Source organism: Bombina bombina, chromosome 3 (assembly GCF_027579735.1).
Source record: "Bombina bombina isolate aBomBom1 chromosome 3, aBomBom1.pri, whole genome shotgun sequence".
Taxonomy (NCBI): Eukaryota; Metazoa; Chordata; class Amphibia; order Anura; family Bombinatoridae; genus Bombina; species Bombina bombina.
Genome location: NC_069501.1, coordinates 963,795,829 through 963,821,406, shown reverse-complemented (window position 1 = coordinate 963,821,406; position 25,578 = coordinate 963,795,829). Strand labels below are relative to the sequence as shown.

The following is a 25,578-nucleotide window of genomic DNA, read 5'->3' as shown; positions in this document are numbered from 1 at the left end:
CAGTTTGTTGTGCGTCAAACTTGGCGCCAAATATTTTAATTTAAAACCCCATTCCTTTTGCCTCTGGCCTTTTTCTATGTCAGAGGGCTATGCTGTTTGCATTTTTATCCCAATTCTGAAACTGCCATATAAGGAAAGTGATAATTTTGCTTTATATGTTGTTTTTTTCTCTTACATTTGCAAGATTTCTCAATCTGATCCTGTCTCAGATAGTAGTGCTGGATCCCTGCTGTCTGATAATGGTTCTACCAAAGCTAAGTGCATTTGTTGTAAAATTGTGGAAATTATACCTCCAGCTGTGGTTTGTAATAGTTGTCATGATAAACTTTTACATGCAGAAAATGTATCCATCAGTAGTAGTTCATTACCTGTTGCTGTTCCCTCAACATCTAATTCACAATATATACCTGTAAATTTAAAAGAATTTATTTCTGATTCTATTCAGAAGGCTTTGTCTGCCATTCTGCCTTCTAATAAACGTAAAAGGTCTTAGAGTTGATGAAATTTCTAATGACCGGCAACATACTGATTTGTCTTTCTCTGATGAGGATCTATCTGATTCAGAAGATCCTGCCTCAGATATTGACACTGACAAATGCTCTTATTTTTTTTAAAATGGAGTATATTCCTTTTCTCCAACATAGGTGTGTCCGGTCCACGGCGTCATCCTTACTTGTGGGATATTCTCTTCCCCAACAGGAATGGCAAAGAGCCCAGCAAAGCTGGTCACATGATCCCTCCTAGGCTCCGCCTACCCCAGTCATTCTCTTTGCCGTTGTACAGGCAACATCTCCACGGAGATGGCTTAGAGTTTTTTAGTGTTTAACTGTAGTTTTTATTATTCAATCAAGAGTTTGTTATTTTAAAATAGTGCTGGTATGTACTATTTACTCAGAAACAGAAAAGAGATGAAGATTTCTGTTTGTATGAGGAAAATGATTTTAGCACCGTAACTAAAATCCATGGCTGTTCCACACAGGACTGTTGAGAGCAATTAACTTCAGTTGGGGGGAACAGTGTGCAGTCTCTTACTGCTTGAGGTATGACACATTCTAACAAGACGATGTAATGCTGGAAGCTGTCATTTTCCCTATGGGATCCGGTAAGCCATGTTTATTAAGATAGTAAATAAGGGCTTCACAAGGGCTTATTAAGACTGTAGACTTTTTCTGGGCTAAATCGATTCATTATTAACACATATTTAGCCTTGAGGAATCATTTATTCTGGGTATTTTGATATGATTATATCGGCAGGCACTGTTTTTGACACCTTATTCTTTAGGGGCTTTCCCTAATCATAGTCAGAGCCTCATTTTCGCGCCGGTATGGCGCACTTGTTTTTGAGGACAGCATGGCATGCAGCTGCATGTGTGTGGAGCTCTGATACATAGAAAGGTCTTTCTGAAGGCATCATTTGGTATCGTATTCCCCTTTGGGCTTGGTTGGGTCTCAGCAAAGCAGATTCCAGGGACTGTAAAGGGGTTAAATATAAAAACGGCTCCGGTTCCGTTATTTTAAGGGTTAAAGCTTCCAAATTTGGTGTGCAATACTTTTAAGGCTTTAAGACACTGTGGTGAAATTTTGGTGAATTTTGAACAATTCCTTCATACTTTTTCGCAATTGCAGTAATAAAGTGTGTTTAGTTTAAAATTTAAAGTGACAGTAACGGTTTTATTTTAAAACGTTTTTTGTGCTTTATCAAGTTTATGCCTGTTTAACATGTCTGAACTACCAGATAGATTGTGTTCTGACTGTGGGGAAACCAAGGTTCCTTCTCATTTAACTATATGTATTTTATGTCATAAAAAAATTTAGTAAAAATGATGCCCAAGATGATTCCTCAAGTGAGGGGAGTAAGCATGGTACTGCATCATCCCCTCCTTCGTCTACACCAGTCTTGCCCATACAGGAGGCCCCTAGTACATCTAGTGCGCCAATACTCCTTACTATGCAACATTTAACGGCTGTAATGGATAATTCTATCAAAAACATTTTAGCCAATATGCCCACTTATCAGTGAAAGCGCGACTGCTCTGTTTTAGAAAATTCTGTAGAGCATGAGAACGCTGATGATATGGTTTCTGAAGGGCCCCTACACCAGTCTGAGGGGGCCAGGGAGGTTTTGTCTGAGGGAGAAATTTCAGATTCAGGAAACATTTCTCAACAAGCTGAACCTGATGTGATTACTTTTAAATTTAAGTTGGAACATCTCCGCGCTCTGCTTAAGGAGGTGTTATCCAATTTGGATGATTGTGATTATCTGGTCATTCCAGAACCACTATGTAAAATGGAAAAGTTCTTAGAGGCCCCGGGGCCCCCCGAAGCTTTTCCTATATCCAAGCGGGTGGCGTACATTGTTAGTACAGAATGGGACAGGCCCGGTATACCTTTAGTACCTCCCCCCATATTTATAAAATTGTTTTCCTATAGTCGACACCAGAAAGGACTGATGGCAGACAGTCCCCAAGGTCGAGGGGGCGGTTTCTACTCTACACAAGCGCGCCACTATACCCATAGAAGATAGTTGTGCTTTCCAAGATCCTATGGATAAAAAATTAGAAGGTCTGCTAAAGATGTTTGTTCAGCAAGGTTCCCTTCTACAACCAATTGCATGCATTGTCCCTGTCACTGCAGCCGCGTGTTTCTAGTTTGATGAGCTAGGAAAGGCGATTATTAGTAATTCTTCTTCTTATGAGGAGATTATGGACAGAATTCGTGCTCTTAAATTGGCTAATTCTTTCACCCTAGACGCCACCTTGCAATTGGCTAGGTTAGCGGCGAAAAAATTCTGGGTTTGCTATTGTGGCGCAGAGCGCTTTGGTTAAAATCTTGGGCAGCGGATGCGTCTTCCAAGAACAAATTGCTTGACATTCCTTTCAAGGGGAAAACACTCTTTGGCCCTGACTTGAAAGAGATTATCTCTGATATCACTGGGGGCAAGGGCCACGCCCTTCCTCAGGATAGGTCTTTTCAAGACCAAAAATAAACCTAAGTTTCGTCCCTTTCGCAGAAACGGATCAGCCCCAAGGGCTACGTCCTCTAAGCAGGAAGGTAATACTTCTCAAGCCAATCCAGCCTGGAGACCTATGCAAGGCTGGAACAAAGGAAAGCAGGCCAGGAAACCTGCCACTGCTACCAAGACAGCATGAAATGCGGGCCCCCGATCCGGGACCGGATCTGGTGGGGGGCAGACTCTCTCTCTTCGCTCAGGCTGGGGCAAGAGATGTTCTGGACCCTTGGGCGCTAGAAATAGTCTCCCAAGGTTATTCTCTGGAGTTCAAGGGGCTTCCTCCAAGGGGGAGGTTCCACAGGTCTCAGTTGTCTTCAGACCACATAAGAAGACAGGCATTCTTACATTGGGTAGAAGACCTGCTAAAAATGGGAGTGATTCATCCTGTTCCATTAGGAGAACAAGGGATGGGGTTCTACTCCAATCTGTTCATAGTTCCCAAAAAAGAGGGAACGTTCAGACCAATCTTAGATCTCAAGATCTTGAACAAGTTTCTCAAGGTTCCATCGTTCAAGATGGAAACCATTCGAACACTTCTTCCTTCCATCCAGGAAGGTCAATTCATGACCAAGGTGGATTTCAAGGATGCGTATCTACATATTCCTATCCACAAGGAACATCATCGGTTCCTAAGGTTTGAATTCCTGGACAAGCATTTCCAGTTCGTGGCGTTTTCTTTCGGATTAGCCACTGCTCCTAGGATTTTCTCATAGGTACTAGGGTCCCTTCTGGCGGTGCTAAGACCAAGGGGCATTGCTGTAGTACCTTACTTGGACGACATTCTGATTCGAGCGTCGTCCCTTCCTCAAGTAAAGGCTCACACGGACATTGTCCTGGCCTTTCTCAGATCTCACGGATGGAAAGTGAACGTGGAAAAGAGTTCTCTATCTCCGTCAACGAGGGTTCCCTTCTTGGGAACTATAATAGACTCCTTAGAAATGAGGATTTTTCTGACAGAAGCCAGAAAAACAAAACTTCTAGACTCTTGTCGGATACTTCATTCCGTTCCTCTTCCTTCCATAGCGCAGTGCATGGAAGTGATAGGTTTGATGGTAGCGGCAATGGACATAGTTCCTTTTGTGCGCATTCATCTAAGACCATTACAACTGTTCATGCTCAGTCAGTGGAATGGGGACTATTCAGACTTGTCTCCGAAGATACAAGTAAATCAGAGGACCAGAGACTCATTCCGTTGGTGGCTGTCCCTGGACAACCTGTCACAAGGGATGACCTTCCGCAGACCAGAGTGGGTCATTGTCACGACCGACGCCAGTCTGATGGGCTGGGGCGCGGTCTGGGGATCCCTGAAAGCTCAGGGTCTTTGGTCTCGGGTAGAATCTCTTCTACCGATAAATATTCTGGAACTGAGAGCGATATTCAATGCTCTCAAAGCTTGGCCTCAGCTAGCGAGGGCCAAGTTCATACATCAACCATCAGGGGGGAACAAGGAGTTCCCTAGCGATGGAAGAAGTGACCAAAATCATTCTATGGGCGGAGTCTCACTCCTGCCACCTGTCTGCTATCCACATCCCAGGAGTGGAAAATTGGGAAGCGGATTTTCTGAGTCGTCAGACATTGCATCCGGGGGAGTGGGAACTCCATCCGGAAATCTTTGCCCAAGTCACTCAACCGTGGGGCATTCCAGACATGGATCTGATGGCCTCTCGTCAGAACTTCAGAGTTCCTTACTACGGGTACAGATCCAGGGATCCCAAGGCGGCTCTAGTGGATGCACTAGTAGCACCTTGGACCTTCAAACTAGCTTATGTGTTCCCGCCGTTTCCTCTCATCCCCAGGCTGGTAGCCAGGATCAATCAGGAGAGGGCGTCGGTGATTTTGATAGCTCCTGCGTGGCCACGCAGGACTTGGTATGCAGATCTGGTGAATATGTCATCGGCTCCACCATGGAAGCTACCTTTGAGACGAGACCTTCTTGTTCTAGGTCCGTTCGACCCACTCCAGCTGACTGCTTGGAGATTGAACGCTTGATCTTATCAAAGCGAGGGTTCTCAGATTCTGTTATTAATACTCTTGTTCAGGCCTGAAAGCCTGTAACCAGAAAATTACCACATAATTTGGTATATCTGTTGGTGTGAATCTGCAGGATTCCCTTGGGACAAGGTTAAGATTCCTAAGAGTCTATCCTTCCTTCGAGAAGGATTGGAAAAAGGATTATCTGCAAGTTCCTTGATGGGACAGATTTCTGCCTTGTCTGTGTTACTTCACAAAAAGCTGGCAGCTGTGCCAGATGTTCTAGCCTTTGTTCAGGCTCTGGTTAGAATCAAGCCTGTTTACAAAATTTTGACTCCTCCTTGGAGTCTCAACCTAGTTCTTTCAGTTCTTCAGGGGGTTCCGTTTGAACCCTTACATTCCGTTGATATTAAGTTATTATCTTGGAAAGTTTTGTTTTTGGTTGCAATTTCTTCTGCTAGAAGAGTTTCAGAATTATCTGCTCTGCAGTGTTCTTCTCCTTATCTGGTGTTCCATGCAGATAAGGTGGTTTTGCGTACTAAACCTGGTTTTCTTCCAAAAGTTGTTTCTAACAAAGACATTAACCAGGAGATAGTTGTGCCTTCTTTGTGTCCTAATCCAGTTTCAAAGAAGGAACGTTTGTTGCACAACTTGGATGTAGTTCGTGCTCTCAAATTTTACTTAGCAGCTACTAAGGTTTTCAGACAAACTTTGTCTTTGTTTGTTGTTTATTCTGGTAAACGGAGAGGTCAAAAAGCAACTTCTACCTCTCTCTCCTTCTGGATTAAAAGCATTATCCGATTGGCTTATGAGACTGCCGGACGGCAGCCTCCTGAAAGAATCACAGCTCACTCCACTAGGGCTGTGGCTTCCACATGGGCCTTCAAGAACGAGGCTTCTGTTGATCAGATATGTAAGGCAGCGACTTGGTCTTCACTGCACACTTTTTCTAAATTTTACAAATTTGATACTTTTGCTTCTTCTGAGGCTATTTTTGGGAGAAAGGTTTTGCAAGCCGTGGTGCCTTCGATTTAGGTGACCTGATTTGCTCCCTCCCTTCATCCGTGTCCTAAAGCTTTGGTATTGGTTCCCACAAGTAAGGATGACGCCGTGGACCGGACACACCTATGTTGGAGAAAACAGAATTTATGTTTACCTGATAAATTACTTTCTCCAACGGTGTGTCCGGTCCACGGCCCGCCCTGGTTTTTTTAATCAGGTCTGATAATTTATTTTCTTTAACTACAGTCACCACGGTAACATATGGTTTCTCCTATGCAAATATTCCTCCTTAACGTCGGTCGAATGACTGGGGTAGGCAGAGCCTAGGAGGGATCATGTGACCAGCTTTGCTGGGCTCTTTGCCATTTCCTGTTGGGGAAGAGAATATCCCACAAGTAAGGATGACGCCGTGGACCGGACACACCGTTGGAGAAAGTAATTTATCAGGTAAACATAAATTCTGTTTTTTCTTTATTAAAAGAAGTGTTGATTACTTTAGATATGGAGGATACTAGTCCTCTTGATATTAAAACTAGTAAACATTTAAATTCTGTTTATAAACCTCCTGTGGTTATTCCAGAGGTTTTTCCAGTTCCTGATGCTATTTCAGATATGACTTCTAAGGAATGGAATAGACCTGGTACTTCTTTTATTCCTTCTTCAAGGTTTAAAAAATGGTATCCTTTGCCAGCAGTTAGATTGGAGTTTTGGGAAAAGATCCACAAAGTTGATGGGGCTATCTCTATTCTTGCTAAACGTACTACTATTCCTATGGAAGATAGTACTTCTTTTAAAGATCCTTCAGATAGGAAACTTGAATTTTATCTAAGGAAGGCTTATTTATATTCAGGTCATCTTCTTAGGCCTGCAATTTCTTTGGCTGATGTTGCAGCTGCTTCAACTTTTTGTTTGTAGAATTTAGCGCAACAAGAATTGGATTCTGACATATCTAGCATTGTTCGCTTACTGCAACATGCTAATTATTTTATTTGTGATGCCATTTTTTATATTATCAAAATTGATGTTAGATCCATGTATTTAGCTATTTTAGCTAGAAGAGCTTTGTGTCTTAATTCTTGGAATGCTGATATGACATCTAAGTCTAGATTACTATATCTTTCTTTCCAAGGTAATAATTTATTTGGTTCTTAGTTGGATTCTATTTCAACTGTTACTGGGGGGAAAGGAGTTTTTTTTGGATAAAAAAACCTAAGGGTAAATCTAAGGCTTCTAATCTTTTTCGTTCCTTTCGTCAAAATAAGGAACAAAAACCTAATCCTTCCCCCAAGGAATCTGTTTCCAATTGGAAGCCTTCCTCAAATTGGAATAAATCCAAGCCATTTAAGAAACCAAAGTCAGCCCCTAAGTCCGCATGAAGGTGTGGCCCTCATTCCAGTTCAGCTGGTAGGGGGCAGATTAAGGTTTTTCAAGGATGTTTGGGCAAATTCTGTCCAAAATCAATGGATTCAGAGAATTGTCTCTTAGGGGTACCGAATAATAGGATTCAGAGTAAGACCTCCTGTGAGAAGATTTTTTTCTCTCACACATCCTAGTGAATCCAGTAAAAGCTCAGGCTTTCCTTAAGTGTGTTTCAGATCTGGAGGTTTCAGGGGTAATCATGCCGGTTCCTTTTCAGGAACAAGGCCTGGGGTTTTATTCAAATCTATTCATTGTCCCAAAGAAAGAAAATTCATTCAGACCAGTTCTGGATCTAAAAATTTTGAATCGTTATGTAAGAGTACCAACTTTCAAGATGGTGACTATAAGGACTATTCTGCCTTTTGTTCAGCAAGGACATTATATGTCTACAATAGACTTGCAGGATGCTTACCGATTCATCCAGAACATTATCTGTTCCTGAGATTCTCTTTTCTAGACAAGCATTACCAATTTGTTGCTCTTCCATTTGGCCTAGCAACAGCTCCAAGAATCTTTTCAAAGGTTCTGGGTGCCCTACTCTCTGTAATCAGAGAACAGGGCATTGCAGTGTTTCCTTATTTGGACGATATCTTGGTACTAGCTCAGTCTTTACGTTCTGCAGAATCTCGCTCAAATCAACTTGTATTGTTTCTTCGAAAACATGGTTGGAGGATCAATTTACCAAAAAGTTTTTTGATTCCTCAGACAAGGGTCACCTTTTTAGGTTTCCAGATAGATTCAGTGTCCATGACTCTGTCTCTAACAGACAAGAGACGTTTGAAATTGGTTGCAGCATGTCGGCACCTTCAGTCTCAGTCATTCCCTTCAGTCGCTATGTGCATGGAAGTTTTAGGCCTCATGACTGCAGCATCAGACGTGATTCCTTTTGCTCGTTTTCACATGAGACCTCTCCAGCTTTGCATGCTGAATCAATGGTGCCGGGATTATACAAAGATATGACAATTAATATCCTTAAATCCCAATGTTCGACACACTCTCTGACGTGGTGGTTAAATCACCAGCGTTTAGTTCAAGGGGCCTCTTTTGTTCGGCCACCCTGGACTGTGATCACAACAGATGCAAGTCTTTCAGGTTGGGGAGCTGTCTGGGGCTCTCTAACAGCACAAGGGGTTTGGAAATCTCAAGAGGCGAGATTACCAATCAATATTTTAGAACTCCGTGCAATTCTCAGAGCTCTTCAGTTTTGGCCTCTGTTGAAGAGAGAACCATTCATTTGTTTTCAGACAGACAATATCACAACACTGGCATATGTCAATCATCAGGTTGGGACTCAGTCCCCTAGCTATGAAAGAAGTATCTCGGATACTTGTTTGGGCGGAATCCAGCTCTTTTCTAATTTCTGCTGTTCATATTCCAGGTGTAGATAATTGGGAGGCGGATTTTCTCAGCCGTCAGACTTTACATCCAGGGGAGTGGTCTCTCCATCCGGATGTGTTTTCATTTGTGTTGCTGGTGGCTCCAGCATGGCCCCACAGGTTTTGGTATGCGGATCTTGTTCGGATGTCCGGTTGCCAACCTTGGCCACTTCCGTTAAGGCCGGACCTAGTGTCTCAAGGTCTGTTTTCCCATCAGGATCTCAAATCATTAAATTTGAAGGTATGGACATTGAACGCTTAGTGCTAAGTCATAGAAGTTTCTCTGACTCAGTAATTAATACTATGTTACAAGCTCTCTAGTAAGATTTATTATCGAGTTTGGAAGACTTATATTTCATGGTGTTCTTCTCATAAATTCTCTTGGCATTCTTTTAGAATTCCTAGAATTTTACAGTTTCTCCAGGATGGTTTGGATAGGGGTTTGTCTGCAAGTTCCTTGAAGGGACAAATCTCTGCTCTTTCTGTTTTATTTCACAGAAAGATTGCTAATCTTCCTGATGTTCACTGTTTTGTACAGGCTTTAGTTCGTATTAAGCTTGTCATTAAATCAATTTCTCCTCCTTGGAGTCTTAATTTGGTTTTGAAGGCGTTACAGGCTCCTCCTTTTGAGCCTATGCATTCTTTAGATATTAAACTACTTTCTTTGAAAGTGTTGTTCCTTTTGGCTCTCTCTTCTGCTAGAAGAGTTTCTGAGCTATCTGCTCTTTCTTGTGAATCTCCTTTTCTGATTTTTCATCAGGATAAGGCAGTTTTGCTGACTTCATTTGAATTTTTACCTAAGGTTGTGAATTCTAACAACATTAGTAGAGAAATTGTTGTCCCTTCCTTGTGTCCTAATCCTAAGAATCCTTTGGAAAGATCCTTACATTCCTCGGATGTGGTAAGAGCTTTAAAATATTATGTTGAAGCTACTAAAGGTTTCATGAAGACTTCTAGTCTTTGTTATATTTTCTGGTCCTAGGAAAGGTCAGAAGGCCTCTGCTATTTCCTTGGCCTCTTGGTTAAAGATTTTGATTCATCAAGCTTATTTGGAGTCGGGTCAAGCCCCGCCTCAGAGAATTACAGCTCATTCTACTAGATCAGTCTCCACTTCGTGGGCTTTTAATAATGAAGCTTCGGTTGATCAGATTTGCAAAGCAGCGACTTGGTCTTCTTTGCATACATTTACTAAATTCTACCGTTTTGATGTATTTGCTTCTTCTGAAGCAGTTTTTGGTAGAAAAGATCTTCAGGCAGCTGTTTCAGTTTGATTCTTCTGCTGATGTTTTAAGTTTTTCTTTTCTTCATGAGAATAACTTCTGTTTGGGTTGTGGATTATTTTTTCAGCATTTGGCTGTTGTTTATTTTTTATCCCTCCCTCTCTAGAGACTCTTGCGTGGAGTTCCACATCTTGGGTATTTGCTATCCCATACGTCACTAGCTCATGGACTCTTGCCAATTACATGAAAGAAAACATAATTTATGTAAGAACTTACCTGATGCATTCATTTCTTTCATATTGGCAAGAGTCCATGAGGCCCACCCTTTTTATGGTGGTTATGTTTTTTTGTATAAATCACAATTATTTCCAAATTCCTTTGTTGATGCTTTTTACTCCTTTCTTTATCACCCCACTACTTGGCTATTCGTTAAACTGAATTGTGGGTGTGGTGAGGGGTGTTTTTATAGGCATTTTGAGGTTTGGGAAACTTTGCCCCTCCTGGTAGGATTTTATATCCCATATGTCACTAGCTCATGGACTCTTGCCAATATGAAATAAATTAATTTATCAGGTAAGTTCTTACATAAATTATGTTTTTTTCACCTCCAGCCATTCAAGATCTATTGCATTGGTTCATTAGTTGCCCATACACTACTTGGGAGGTTCATAAAATTATATATCATTCTAATTTACCTCTGTTAATACTGGATATTACGTGTGGGTCCAAGAGTGGCCTATTAATATCTATCTATCTATCGGGTTCTTGTAAAGCGCGGCTATTACCCGTAAGGCGCTGAGGGTTGCAGTTCAGTTGAAGAGCCAGGTCTTGACTTCCTTTCTGAACTTAGTTAGGGCGGTAGCTTGTCTGAGGGGCAGCGGGAGGGTGTTCCAAGTCTTGGGTGCGAGGTGAGAGAAGGATCTGCCTCCCGCTGTGGTTTTCCTGATGCGGGGATGACTGCAAGGGCTTGGTCGGCAGATCGAAGTTGTCTGGCAGGGTGTAGAAGGTAATGCGGTGGTTCAAGTATTCGGGACCGATGTTGTGGAGGGCTATTCTTTTGTTGATGGGGAGCCAGTGCAGGTCCCGCAGGTGTTTGATGTGGCATTGACGAGGGATGTCAAGGATTAGTCTGGCCGAGGCGTTCTGGATGCGCTGTAGTCTCTTTTGGAGCTTGATGGTGGTGCCGGCGTAGAGTGCATTACCATAGTCCAGTCGGCTGCTGACGAGGGCGTGAGTGACAGTCTTCCTGGTCTCGGTTGGGATCCATTTGAAGATCTTTCGCAGCAGGTGAAGTGTGTTGAAGCATGCAAAAGAGACAGCGTTGATTAGCCGGTCCATGGAGAGCAATGAATCCAGGATGACGCCTAGATTTCGTTCATGGTCGGTGGGGGTTGGAGAGTGTCCGAGGGCTGTTGGCCACCAGGAGTTATTCCATGCGGATGTGGTGGGACCGAGGAGGAGGACTTCGGTCTTGTCTGCGTTCAGCTTTAAGCAGTTGTAGCTCATCCAGGTGGCGACTGCTGTCAGCCCTTCATGGATGTTTCTCTTGGCGGTGGTGGGGTCACTGGTGAGTGAGATGATTAGCTGGGTGTCGTCGGTGTAGGAGACAATGTTGAGGTCATGTCGTTGGGCGATGGCGGCGAGAGGGGCCATGTAGATGTTTAATAGGGTGGGGCTCAGCGAAGAGCCTTGGGGTACATCGCAGCTGATTTCTGTGGGCTTGGAAGTGAAGGGTGGGAGTCTAACTTTCTGGGTTCTGCCGGTGAGGAAGCAGGTGATCCATTCCAGGGCTTTGTTGCGTATGCCGTCATTGTGTAGTCGGTTGCGGAGTGTGAGGTGGGAGATGGTGTCGAATGCTGCTGAGAGGTCTAGGAGAATGAGGGCGGCGGTCTCTCTTCGGTCGAGTAGGGCAAGGATGTCATCTGTGGCGGCGAGGAGGGCGGTCTCGGTGCTGTGGTTGCTCCTGAAACCGGATTGAAAGGGGTCCAGGGTGTGGTTGGCTTCAATGTAGTCAACGAGTTGCGGGTTGATGGACTTCTCGATGACTTTGGCCGCAAAGTTCTTCGGATCATTGGGGTCAGCCGTGGGTTTTTTCAGTAGGGGTTTTAATTCTGCGTGCTTCCAATCATCCGGGAAGGTGCCGTTTTCGATGGAGCAGTTGATGGTGCTGCAGAGCTTGGGAGTGATGGTGTCACCTGCTTCGTTGAAAATGTGATGCGGGCATGGGTCCGAGAGTGCTCCGGAGTGGATCGATCTCATGATTCTGATGGTGTGCTCTGTGGTGAGGGGGCTCCAGATGGTCCGTGGGGGGTAGGCATTGAGGAATCAGTGGGAGTTGGTGGGTAGGCGGTGTTGGTTGAGTTCTGGAGCGCAAAGCTGTCATAGATGTCGACGATCTTGCGGTGGAAGTACATTGCGAGGTTATGGGAGAGGTCCTGGGAGGGCGGGATGTCGTCGGTGTCGCTGTTGGGATTGGAGAATTCCTTGATGACTATGAATAGCTCCTTGCTGTTATGGACGTTGGCATTGATTCTATCTTGGATGGCTGTCTTCTTGGTGTTTTTGATAAGGTGGTGGTGGGTAGTGATGACTTCTTTGTAGGGTGTTTTATTTGAGGGGGTCTTGCTGGATCTCCAGGTCCTTTCCAATCGCCTGCAGTGGCGTTTGGCGTCCTGGAGGGCAGGGGTGAACCAACTAGCCTTGTTGGCAGTTGGACGGTTTCTTGAGAGGGGCGAGGGTGTTGGCGCAGTCTATGAGCCAGTGGTGGAGTTTGCGGGCAGAGGATTTGGTATCTGTGGAGGTAGCTGGGGGGAATTTGTTCAGGGTGCCCCCCAGCATAGGAGATTCCTCTAAGTATATAAAAGGAGGTTTAGGGTGTGTTTGGCTATCATTCCTTGGTTTACAGGTTATTATCTGAATATGTTTGTATTGTAGTACCTATATTACTATACTTGGTGACTATATTCTCACCAATTTGCCACTGTGTTGTGTATTTTCTCATTATGGTATAAAATTGTTGTTATACCTGTTTGTATTGAATTGTGGCAAATTTTATTTGTAATGTAATTTTTGCTAAAAACCTCAATAAAAAAAAAGAAAAAAAAAAGAGTTTAACATCAATAACTACTTACCAATTAAATGGGATGTATGAGGTTAATGGGAAGAACAGTTTCTGAATATTTGGTGGAATATTATATAAAGACACTCGCATTTCATCATCAAGCATTTTTAAGCTTCCACTTCCTATCCATATATCAGGAGCAGCAAAGTACTACTGGGAGCTACCTGCTGACTGGTAGCTGCACATGCGTGCCTTTTTGTCATTGCCTCACCCAGTATGTTCAGTTAGCGGCTAGTAGTGCATTACTGCTTTCAAGAAAGGATACACAAGAGAATGAAGCAAATTAATAACAGAGGTAAATTGGAAAGTTGCTTAAAAAATTAAATATACTATCTGAATCATGAAAGAACAATATTGGGGTTCATGTCCCTTTAAAATGGAACACAGCTTTAAATAAACCACCATCTTGAAATAAGCTTAAACTTTTAAATGTGGCATTCCCTGTTAGACACAAGATACGTTTCCTGTATAACTATTGCTATTGGCAGTGTGTATGAAAGACAAGTATTATGCCGTCTTAGCAGTTCTTGTGATTTATAGACGGCTTCTTATGTTAGTTGTATGTGTTAAAGAAGAAGCAATGTCTCCTTCTACTCCAGTCAGTGCCAGATCAGGATAAATGCACCATATTATTCAAAGGGACAATTAAACCAATTTTCTTAAGTTCTGTCCTGTGGCTGCCCATATTTCCCTCTTTCAAGGGGTGCAAGCAAACAAATCTCCCCAAAACTCAAAAAGCCAGAAGAACAATTGAATGAATTCCCTTTACTAGATTACAAAGAATTTGTGATAGGAAGAACATTGAAGGGCGACAGTTAATAAAGTCTGTGTGATTATCCAATAATACCATACCAATGGTTTAAACATTGCGTACTGTTTTCTAAAGTAAAGGATAATCATAAGACAAAGGAATGGAAATTGAATTAGCAGATTTTTTTGATTGTTCCGTCTGACTCTGAGAAGCTTTCTTAGAATTTTAAATTCAATTTAAAGCCTTTTTAGGAATCACACAGCTCCCAGTGCTCCCACATAATTAACATACATGGAGTAAAAATGCCACTTACAATCTTAGACCTTCTGCGCTTAAACCTTGGAAAGGCAGACCGCTGGGGAGTCTGCTGCCCTCAGAGATCTGCAAACACACTGCTGTCCCACTCACTGACTACACATGCAGTCATGAGCCTATTGATGAGACTACACGAGCAGTCAGGAGCCAATGTGCTGCCAAAGCCGCCAATGCAAATAGTTTTAGTTCCGGCTGAGCTGCGCCAATAGGTTAAGATGATCTGTGGCCCACTAGATCTCAATCATGTGTCAACCATGTGATATGCGTAGCAGGCAGGCAAAAAGTCGGAAACCAAAATAATATAAAAAAAAAAAAGTTTGTGCTGAAGCTGGGACACACCTACACACTGCCTCCGACACACTATATCATGGCACACAGTTTGGAAAGCACTGATATAGAGCATTCAATTTTAAGCAACTTTCTAATTTACTCATCATTTTCTTCAATCTCTTGGTATCTTTATTTGAAAAGCAGGATTGTAAGCTTAGGAGCCGGACCATTTTTTGGTTCAGCACCTTGGGTAGTGCTTACTGGCTAGGTTTTAGCAATAGCTACCCAGGGTGCTGAACAAAAAAAAAAAAAAGGTCCGGCTCCTTAGCTTACATTCCTGATTTTTCAAATCAAGATACCAAGAGAACGAAGAAAAAATAAGGGTAAATTAGAAAGTTGATTACAATTGTAAGCTCTGCCTGAGTCATGAAAGAAAATAAAATTGGGTTTCATATCCCTTTAAGCTTTGATAGGTAAGTATGAATAGTGTCTAGCCTTGTTTTGGTTGTAGAGTGAGGTCCTGAGGTTTTAGATGGTATATTATAAAGATTTTGAAAATAAATTGAAAAATGTCTGCAATGAACAAAGAAGAAAAAATAAGTCCCTGCTTATGCTTAAAGGGACATGAAACCCAAAATGTTTATTTCAGATATATTTATACAATTTTAAGCATTCCAATTTACTTCTATTATCTAATTGCTTCATTCTTTAGAAAGCCTTTGTTGAAGAAATAGCAATGCATATGGTTGAACCAATCACATGAAGCATCTGCAGCCTCCCTTCAGTAAATACTGAGCGTACTTAGATATGCTTCTCAACCAAGGATATAAAGAGAATTGAGCAATTTAGATAATAGAAGTAAATTGGAAAGTTGTTTAAAATTGCATGCTATTTCTATATCATGAAAGAAACAATGTGGGGTTGATGTCCCTTTAACATTTAAAATAAAGGAACTTTGTGACTTTCTCCTAAAATATCTAGCCAGTGGGAGACCTGTTTGTTGTATATAACATTTTCTCTCTCTACCTTTTGGCTTTTTATTTATTTATTATATATACGTTTGTGTGGGTGCTTACCTAAAATGAGCTAAACTTAATACATTATAGCAAGGAATTCTGTGTGTTCATAACTCTAAGCAAATTTTTATTCTGTATATCACACAGTGCAGCAGAGCCTGCATCTGTTAAAATGAAAAATGTAAATACTATCTGCATTGTGTGAGCTGCGGTTTAGAATCTGTGATGTTTACAGGGCATCATTGTGCTACTTCTGCAAAATATAGAATAAGTATAATAAGCTTATAAATCCAAATTTTTACTTAAAGGGATATGGAACCCAAATGTTTTCTTTCATGATTTAGATAGAGCATGCAGTTTTAAGCAACTTTCTAATTTACTCCTATTTATTTTTCTTCGTCTCTTGCTATCTTTATTTGAAAAAGCAGGAATGTACACTTACAAGCCGGCTCATCTTTGGTTCAGCCCCTGGGTACAGCTTGCTGGTTGATGGCTAAATGTATCTACCAATCAGCAAGCGCTATCCAGGGTCTGAACCAAAAATAGGCCGGCTCGTAAGCTTACATTGCTGCCTTTAGCAAAAGAACAAAGAAAAATTCATAATAGGAGTAAATTAGAAAGTTGCTTAGAATTGTATGCTCTATCTGAATCATGAAAGAAAAAAATGGGTTCAGTGTCCCTTTAATTCAGTACCAAGCTTCTCTGCACTATTTTTTCCATTAAAAAGTTATATAGAATTTTAACTGCTGTTTCCCTTTTAGTTATGATCATGCACATATGTATTAATGCAAATAATTACCTATCCTGCTAGACTGTCTTTTTAACTAACTTCTTTATTGTTTGTAGGACCAAAGGCTTAGTGAATACCTTTTTAATCCCTTTTTTTAAATTGTGATTCTCTTTCTACAGTGATGTGCATGGATGCAAAGATTACTTTTGACTCTAATGCAGCATATCGTCAGAAAGAAGTTTTTAGTTTGCGGGACTGGTCTCAAGAAGATGAGAGGGATCAACAAGCAGCAACAGCTGACCTCAACTATATAGGCCTGGATGGCAACATTGGATGTCTTGGTAATCATCTTGATGGCTATTTTGTGTTTAGTTCAGTCGGTATAGTTTATCTTAATAGAACTTTTTTTTTTTTTTGAGCGATCATTTACTTTTGGTTTCCTATTATAATTGGTGTGTTTTAAGTTCAGAAACACTAAAAAAAACTGCTCAATGTGCTAGCTATCTAAAGATACTAACACACCATATTCTTATAGGCTATACAGAAGTGTTTTTTATAGGCTCTATACACTTTAACAGGCTACACTTTTGTCATTTTTATTTTGAATTATAATGGAGATTACATTTCTGCAATACTTTGCTTCATACTGTACTTGTTAAAGAACCATTAAAGAGACACTAAAGTCAAAATAAAACTTTTGTGAGTCAGATAGCCTTTCTAATTTCTTCCATTATCCAAATTTGCACCATCTCAGAAGTTTATACGTATAGTAGTCAGTGAGTGTCTGCTGTCACATAATACGGGGGAGGGGGGGGGGTTGCATTGTATTTTTTTCTGCACTTGTTAATTATTTATTTAACCCTTTTGCTGCTAAGCCTTTTTCACCCCAGTGATGAGTCAATTTTGAGCTTTTTTTGCTACCTACATTTAAACCCTTTTGTAACGTAAGTGACCCACACAAATTATATATTGTTTTTTTTTCCAGCAGATTCACAATATACTATTATTATATTTATATTTCATGGCATGTGTGATAGCTGCAGCAAAACGGATTTTTATTTTTTTCAAATTTTGCTTAGATTTTAGTAAATAATGAAAATTGCCAGATGACCACTGCTGTTACTGTTATCTCCTTACTAAATTGTCATCAAGAGTAGCCACATGTGAAATAGGGGCCCATATGGGGCTTTGTAGGTTATAATATGGATTAGAGAGGCCCAGTTGTGTAGTACAGAAACAGAAGCACTTTTTTTTTCTTGAAGGTGTTCATGGTTACAACAATGATCACCTGACTATACAGAAAATATCATTTCTTTTTTTTAAGAGAGGGAGTTGTCTACTAGAAAATAAACTTTATAAGGGATTTCTAGCCATATTAGATTTTTTTGTTTTGTTTATACAATGCTCTTTCAAATGAGGGGTCTTGGAGGTTTGTAGCTGCTAAAGGAACTGAGATTTTACAGCTCCCTTGCAGCTACTGGTGCATCCTGGTTCAGCCCCCTGTGACGTGGTGCATGATGAAAAGGGCTCATAATGTGGGTGCGATGCGCATGACGAGCATATTCTTGTTCTTTGCATCTAAGCAGTTAATGTCCCATTTTACATACAATAGAATTGTTTCATCACTAAGTACATTATAAGAAGAATATTGAGCAGTAGGTTTTTTAACCCTGACAAATTGCAACATTTACTTAAATTTTTCGGTCCCCTGTATTGTGTTATTTATCAGCCAGTGACAGACTCCTATGTATAAACTGTGTGTATATCAAAAAAGACTGTGCACAATTTTATAATGGAAGTAAATTGGAAAATCTTAGAACTGCATTATCTGAATCATGAAAGTTTAGTCGTGACTTTAGTGAGTGTCTGACCTTAAAGGGACATGTAACACAACTTTTTTCTTTTATGATTCAGATAGAACAGGGAAAAAAAATAATAGAAGTAAATTAGAAAGTTAAAATTGCATGTTCTTATCTTTTGTTGTGTCTGGAGCACTATATGGCAGCAGTTTTGCAAAAAAGTTATCCAATTTCAAGAGCATTAGTTTGGAGCTCTATTTCTTGCCATAATAGAAGTAAGAAGTGCTTTATGAAGTGATAACCAGACTTTATTGTTTTTAATAATATTTAACACAAGTAATTCCTTTACAGGTTTTGCTAATTGCTGGTAATTTAATGCTCTGGAAGTATTTCCTTTTTATATTCTGCTAGATAATTATTTAGTAATGGCTGATGCATATTATTAGGAATGTGCATTAGTCTTTTTCGGTAGCAAACAAATGCACAATATGGTGGGCGCTAGCTGCATCCAGCTTCTTGTGAAGTCAGATTTCTTCTTGCGAAAGTGTAACACACTAAGATCTGTATTAGCATAGATTGTAGTGTGTTGCACTTTCAGAAGAATAAGTCCGGCTCCAAAAATAGCCGAATGCTGCTGACGGTCGCTATATTCAGCACTCGTTTGCTACTGAAATAGACAATTGCATATCCCTACATATTATTCATTAAATGTTGAACTATTTATGTATATTGCTTTTGCCTGTAAAGTTTTTATTTAGGCCCATGAACTGGTTATTTTGTGAATAAGGATAATTTTTATTTTTTTTATTTCTTAAGATATGGAGAGTCCACAACGTCATTCAATTACTAGTGTGAATATCACTCCTGGCCAGCAGGAGGAGGCAAAGAGCACCACAGCAAAGCTGTTCAATATCACTCCCCTACCCATAATCCTCAGTTATTCTATTTGCCTCTGTCAATGGAGGAGGTGAAGTTTGGTGTTTGAAGAATTTGAACTACAAGCAAGTTTTTGGGTTTAGCTGTGTCCATGTTAATCTCTTCAGTAGAGTAGTGGTGGCTTTTAAGCAGTTAGAAAGTTGTGAAGTAGTCCTTTCTTGGTTTTCTGACATGTTTGCTGCCCTTGGAATAGAAAGCCAGAGTTGGTTACTCTGTTCTTTCTTTTTCTACAGGTCTCTGTAAGGAGTATGTGTTCTTTCACGCCTTGTAATCTGTCTACCTGGCGAACAGCTGGATGTGCAGGTAAGTGCTTTTGTCTTCTAGGTCTGGAGACTTGCACTTAAAAGGTTGCTGCTTTATTTTAATGGGGTATGTTAAACCCTTAGTAAGGGTTTTTATTTTGGCAGTGTGCAGGCAAAGGAAATGTATGTGAAGACTTAAGGGTTAACCCTCCTTTATGGATAGAAAAGGGTTAACCTTATCTGTGGCTCAGTGTTTATTTGTTTTTCAACTAGTGGTTATAAGGGGCACTTAAGTAGTTTATTAGGAGCAGAGGGTTTTTATTTTATGTGTGCATTTGTGATTCAGTATGGCTTTAAGAACGTCACTGATTGCAGAGGAATCGCAAGTCAGTTTCCATCTTAATATGAGGAGAGTCCATGGCTTCATTCCTTACTTGCTTCATTCCTTACTTGTGGGAAATACAGAACCTGGCCACCAGGAGGCGGCAAAGACACCCCAGTCAAAGGCTTAAATACCTCCCCCACTCCCCTCATCCACCAGTCATTCTTTGCCTTTCGTCACAGGAGGTTGGCAGAGCTACCCTATAATTGTTTTGTTGTACTCCCCCTTTGTTTATAGCGCTGCGGAATCTGTTGGCGCTCTACAAATAACCGATAATAATAATAAAGACGTGTCGGAAGATTTCAGAGTAGTTCCTTATGTAGGGTAGTACTCTTCGAGATGGGACTGGAGTTTTAAGTAGTCTTGTCAGCCTCTCAGTGAGAGCATTGACAAAAGTTAGAGTCTGGAGATGCAGGGAGAGTCTTTCTGCAAACCCATCCAGACTCTTATTAACAGCTCTTTAAGCAATCAGTGTTGACGAGTTTCGTTGCCTGCTTTCTTCACAAGTCCATGTCAGAAGCACTGCTACAATCTGTCACACTTGAAGGACCGTGTTACTGTTCCACGGCATAGATTCAGTTAAGATCGTTTCATTACTTTACACACATGTTAACGATAAGACATGGTCACAGTGGGACTCCTTTATCTTTATGGAATCAAGGGTTAATATCTCCTGAGGAGGATTATTGAACAGTGGGGTTTTTTAATCATATTTATGTGATTTTGACTGCTTATATTTAAGAACGTTTGGGCTCTTAGGCTGATACAGAACATACAGGTTCTTTCATTGGGAGAGCTGCGCAGTTTTCTTTAGATAAGATGGCGCTTTTATTTTTCTTTCTTAGCAGGGGCAGGTCCTGCATGAGCACCATGTGACCAGGAACGGTCATGTTTTTTTTGTTTTTTTGTTGACCAATTCAGATTCCTGACCGGATGTCTGCGGAGCAGGGTTTCTTCTCTGTCTGGGTCATAGGAGGTGGTGAGTGCTCCAGCCATTGGGGGTTGTAAGGTGCCAGTTTTTCTTTTCTATAATTTGATATAGACGAGTTATGGAGGATTCTGGAATTTTATAGGGAGATCCCTCTGATACAGAATTTGATACCTGTATATTGTGAGGAGGCCCGGGTAATCCAGCCCGCTCAATTATGTTCCGTATGCCACAATAGTGTTCTCATCAACCATTGTTGAGATGTTAGAGACCACTGAACCGTCCTCCTCTATGGACTCTTTACCCAGTGAGGTGTGTTCCCTTGATTCTGTTCCTACATACAGTTTTCCCAAGTTCCGACACCCCATTGCCTGTAAGGGGTTTGTTTCCACCGCATAACCTTCTCTTCGGCCTTAGCAATGTTACCTATTCCTGCTACACATAAGCAAAGGTTTAGTCCGGGCTCTACTGCCGAGGCAATTTGGTGTCTGATCAATTCTCTTGGGGCTGTGGTTGCCTCTGTGGTTTTAAAGGGAGAACCTTCAGGGTCGGAGTCTGCTGACTCGGGTCTTCCGTCTGAGGGTTTAGCATTTAGATAAGACCGCCTGCCTTTACTTCTGAGAGAGGTTTTGGCGATCTTACAGATTTCCAGGACTGCTCAGTCAGTTGACTATCTTCTCTAAATCGGGTAACGATCTTGAATAGATGAGTGAAGGATGGTATATTCCTTGTCCTCTCGATTTCCTTTCGTTTTATCGTTTATTTATAATCCCAGTTCCGGGATCTATGGTGATTGTTACTTAACGAAAGAGGGTGAATAGTAGCACTACCATAAGTAGTTCCCTAGTTAAATGATCACTGGGTATTATCTATATTTCTCTTGTTAAGTGTATCCAGTCCACGGATCATCCATTACTTATGGGATATTAACTCCTCCCCAACAGGAAGTGCAAGAGGATTCACCCAGCAGAGCTGCTATATAGCTCCTCCCCTAACTGCCATTACCAGTCATTCTCTTGCACCCAACGACTAGATAGGATGTGTGAGAGGACTATGGTGATTATATTTAGTTTTATACCTTCAATCAAAAGTTTGTTATTTTATAATAGCACCGGAGTGTGTTATTCCTTCTCTGGTAGAATTTGAAGAAGAATCTACCTGAGTTTTTACTATGATTTTAGCCGGCGTAGTTAAGATCATATTGCTGTTTCTCGGCCATCTGAGGAGAGGTAAACTTCAGATCAGGGGACAGCGGGCAGATTAATCTGCAAAGAGGTATGTAGCAGCTTATTATTTTCTGACAATGGAATTGATGAGAAAATTCTGCCATACCGATATAATGTAAACTCAGCCTTAAATGCAGTAGCAGCAACTGGTATCAGGCTGTCATGTATGTATATTTTACACTTCAGTATTCTGTGGAATGGCACTTCACTGGAATTATACTGTGTGCATAAGACTTTAGCCTAATTTGCAGGGACTGGCAACAGGCTCTTTAATAACACTTAATTTATGTTAAACGTTTTTTGCTGGCATGTAAAATCGTTTCATTTTCTGAGGTACTGGGTGAATAAAATGTTTTGGGCATTTTTTCCACTTGGCAGTTGTTTTATTTAATTTATGACAGTTTACTGATCTCTCTCACTGTTGTGTGTGAGGGGGAGGTCAAAAAATTCAGTCAGAAGCTCATTGTATTTCCTGCATGATCCGGTTCATCTCTACAGAACTCAGGGGTCTTCAAAACTTGTTTTGAGGGAGGTAATCATTCACAGCAGAGCTGTGAAATTGTAGTTGACTGTGATAAAAAAACGTTTATTTCTGTAACTTTTTTTTTTCTGCTATCAGGGTTAGTTATCCTTCGCTAATGGGAACAAGCCTTTGCTAAAATTGTGTTTTTTACAAAGATTTGATGCTATAACCTTTCAGTTTATTAACTTTCAACTGTCATAACTCTTTCTGTGCTTCTTATAGGCACAGTACGTTTTCATATTATAGTAAATTACTTGAAAAGTATTTCCAAGTTGCTAGTTTATTTGCTAGTGTGTTAAACATGTCTGATTCAGAGGAAGACATCTGTGCTATATGTGCTAATGCCAAAGTGGAGCCCAATAGAAATTTATGTACTAACTGTATTGATGCTACTTTAAATAAAAGTCAATCTGTACAAATTGAACACATTTCACCAAACAACGAGGGGAGAGTTATGCCGACTAACTCGCCTCACGTGTCAGTACCTGCATCTCCCGCTCGGGGGGTGCGTGATATTGTGGCGCCGAGTACATCTGGGCGGCCATTACAAATCACATTACAGGATATGGCTACTGTTATGACTGAAGTTTTGGCTAAATTACCAGAACTAAGAGGTAAGCGTGATCACTCTGGGGTGAGAACAGAGTGCGCTGATAATGTTAGGGCCATGTCAGATACTGCGTCACAACTTGCAGAACATGAGGACGGAGAGCTTCATTCTGCGGCTGACGGTTCTGATCCAAACAGATTGGATTCAGATATTTCAAATTTTAAATTTAAGCTGGAAAACCTCCGTGTATTACTAGGGGAGGTGTTAGCGGCTCTGAATGATTGTAACACAGTTGCAATACCAGAAAAAATGTGTAGGTTGGATAAATATTTTGCGGTACCGTCGAGTACTGACGTTTTTCCTATACCTAAGAGACTTACTGAAATTGTTACTAAGGAGTGGGATAGACCCGGTGTGCCGTTCTCACCCCCTCCGATATTTAGAAAGATGTTTCCAATAGACACCACCACACGGGACCTATGGTAAACGATCCCTAAGGTGGAGGGAGCAGTTTCTACTTTAGCTAAGCGTACCACTATCCCGGTGGAGGATAGCTGTGCCTTTTCAGATCCAATGGATAAAAAGTTAGAGGGTTACCTTAAGAAAATGTTTGTTCAACAAGGTTTTATATTGCAACCCCTTGCATGCATTACGCCTGTCACGGCTGCAGCAGCATTTTGGTTTGAGTCTCTGGAAGGGACACTTGAATCAGCTCCATTAGATGAGATTACACACAGGCTTAAAGCTCTTAAGTTAGCTAACTCATTTATTTCAGATGCCGTAGTACATTTAACTAAGCTTACGGCTAAGAATTCCGGATTCGCCATTCAGGCGCGCAGAGCACTGTGGCTAAAATCCTGGTCAGCTGACGTTACTTCCAAGTCTAAATTTCTTTATACCTTTCAAAGGGCAGACCTTATTCGGGCCCGGATTGAAAGAAATTATCGCTGACATTACAGGAGGTAAAGGCCATGCCCTGCCTCAAGACAGAGCCAAACCTAAGGCTAGACAATCTAATTTTCGTTCCTTTCGGAATTTCAAAGCAGGAGCAGCATCAACTTCCTCTGCTCCAAAACAAGAAGGATCTGTTGCTCGCTACAGACAAGGCTGGAGACCTAACCAGTCCTGGAACAAGGGCAAGCAGGCCAGGAAACCTGCTGGTGCCCCTAAAACAGCATGAATTGAGGGCCCCCGATCCGGGAACGGATCTAGTGGGGGGCAGACTTTCTCTCTTCGCCCAGGCTTGGGCAAGAGATGTCCAGGATCCCTGGGCGCTAGAGATAATATCTCAGGGATACCTTCTGGACTTCAAATACTCTCCCCCAAGAGAGAGATTTCATCTGTCAAGGTTGTCAACAAACCAAATAAAGAAAGAGGCGTTTCTACGCTGCGTACAAGAGCTTTTATTAATGGGAGTAATCCATCCAGTTCCACGGTCGGAACAGGGACAAGGGTTTTACTCAAATCTGTTTGTGGTTCCCAAAAAAGAGGGAACTTTCAGGCCAATCCTGGATTTAAAGATCCTAAACAAATTCCTAAGAGTTCCATCGTTCAAAAATGGAGACTATTCGGACAATTTTACCCATGATCCAAAAGGGTCAGTACATGACCACAGTGGATTTAAAGGATGCTTACCTTCACATACCGATTCACAAAGATCATTACCGGTATCTAAGGTTTGCCTTTCTAGACAGGCATTACCAGTTTGTAGCTCTTCCATTCGGATTGGCTACGGCTCCGAGAATCTTCACAAAGGTTCTGGGTGCTCTTCTGGCGGTACTAAGACCGCGAGGAATTGCGGTAGCTCCGTACCTAGACGACATTCTGATACAAGCTTCAAGCTTTCAAACTGCCAAGTCTCATACAGAGTTAGTACTGGCATTTCTAAGGTCGCATGGATGGAAGGTGAACGAAAAGAAGAGTTCTCTCTTTCCACTCACAAGAGTTCCCTTCTTGGGGACTCTTATAGATTCTGTAGAAATGAAGATTTACCTGACAGAAGACAGGTTAACAAAGCTTCAAAATGCATGCCGTGTCCTTCATTCCATTCAACACCCGTCAGTAGCTCAATGCATGGAGGTGATCGGCTTAATGGTAGCAGCAATGGACATAGTACCCTTTGCACGTCTACATCTCAGACCGCTGCAATTGTGCATGCTAAGTCAGTGGAATGGGGATTACTCAGACTTGTCCCCTACTCTGAATCTGGATCAAGAGACCAGAAATTCTCTTCTATGGTGGCTTTCTCGGCCACATCTGTCCAGGGGGATGTCATTTAGCAGGCCGGACTGGACAATTGTAACAACAGACGCCAGCCTACTAGGTTGGGGCGCTGTCTGGAATTCTCTGAAGGCTCAGGGACAATGGAATCAGGAGGAGAGTCTCCTACCAATAAACATTCTGGAATTGAGAGCAGTTCTCAATGCCCTTCTGGCTTGGCCCCAGTTAACAACTCGGGGGTTCATCAGGTTTCAGTCGGACAACATCACGACTGTAGCTTACATCAACCATCAGGGAGGGACAAGAAGCTCCCTAGCAATGATGGAAGTATCAAAGATAATTCGCTGGGCAGAGTCTCACTCTTGCCACCTGTCAGCAATCCACATCCCGGGAGTGGAGAACTGGGAGGCGGATTTCTTAAGTCGTCAGACTTTTCATCCGGGGGAGTGGGAACTTCATCCGGAGGTCTTTGCCCAAATACTTCGACGTTGGGGCAAACCAGAGATAGATCTCATGGCTTCTCGACAGAACGCCAAGCTTCCTCGTTACGGGTCCAGATCCAGGGATCCGG

General features: G+C 41.6%; 1 protein-coding gene across 1 annotated transcript in view; it reads left to right on the top strand.

Moving 5' to 3' along the window:
• SUCLA2 (succinate-CoA ligase ADP-forming subunit beta) overlaps positions 1 to 25,578 on the top strand; it is a 406,626-nt gene that overhangs the window by 189,139 nt on the left and 191,909 nt on the right. The window contains exon 8 of the mRNA XM_053705501.1: positions 16,381 to 16,542. Within this exon, the coding sequence (XP_053561476.1) occupies positions 16,381 to 16,542 (162 nt within the window). The remainder of the gene's footprint in view (positions 1 to 16,380; positions 16,543 to 25,578) is intronic.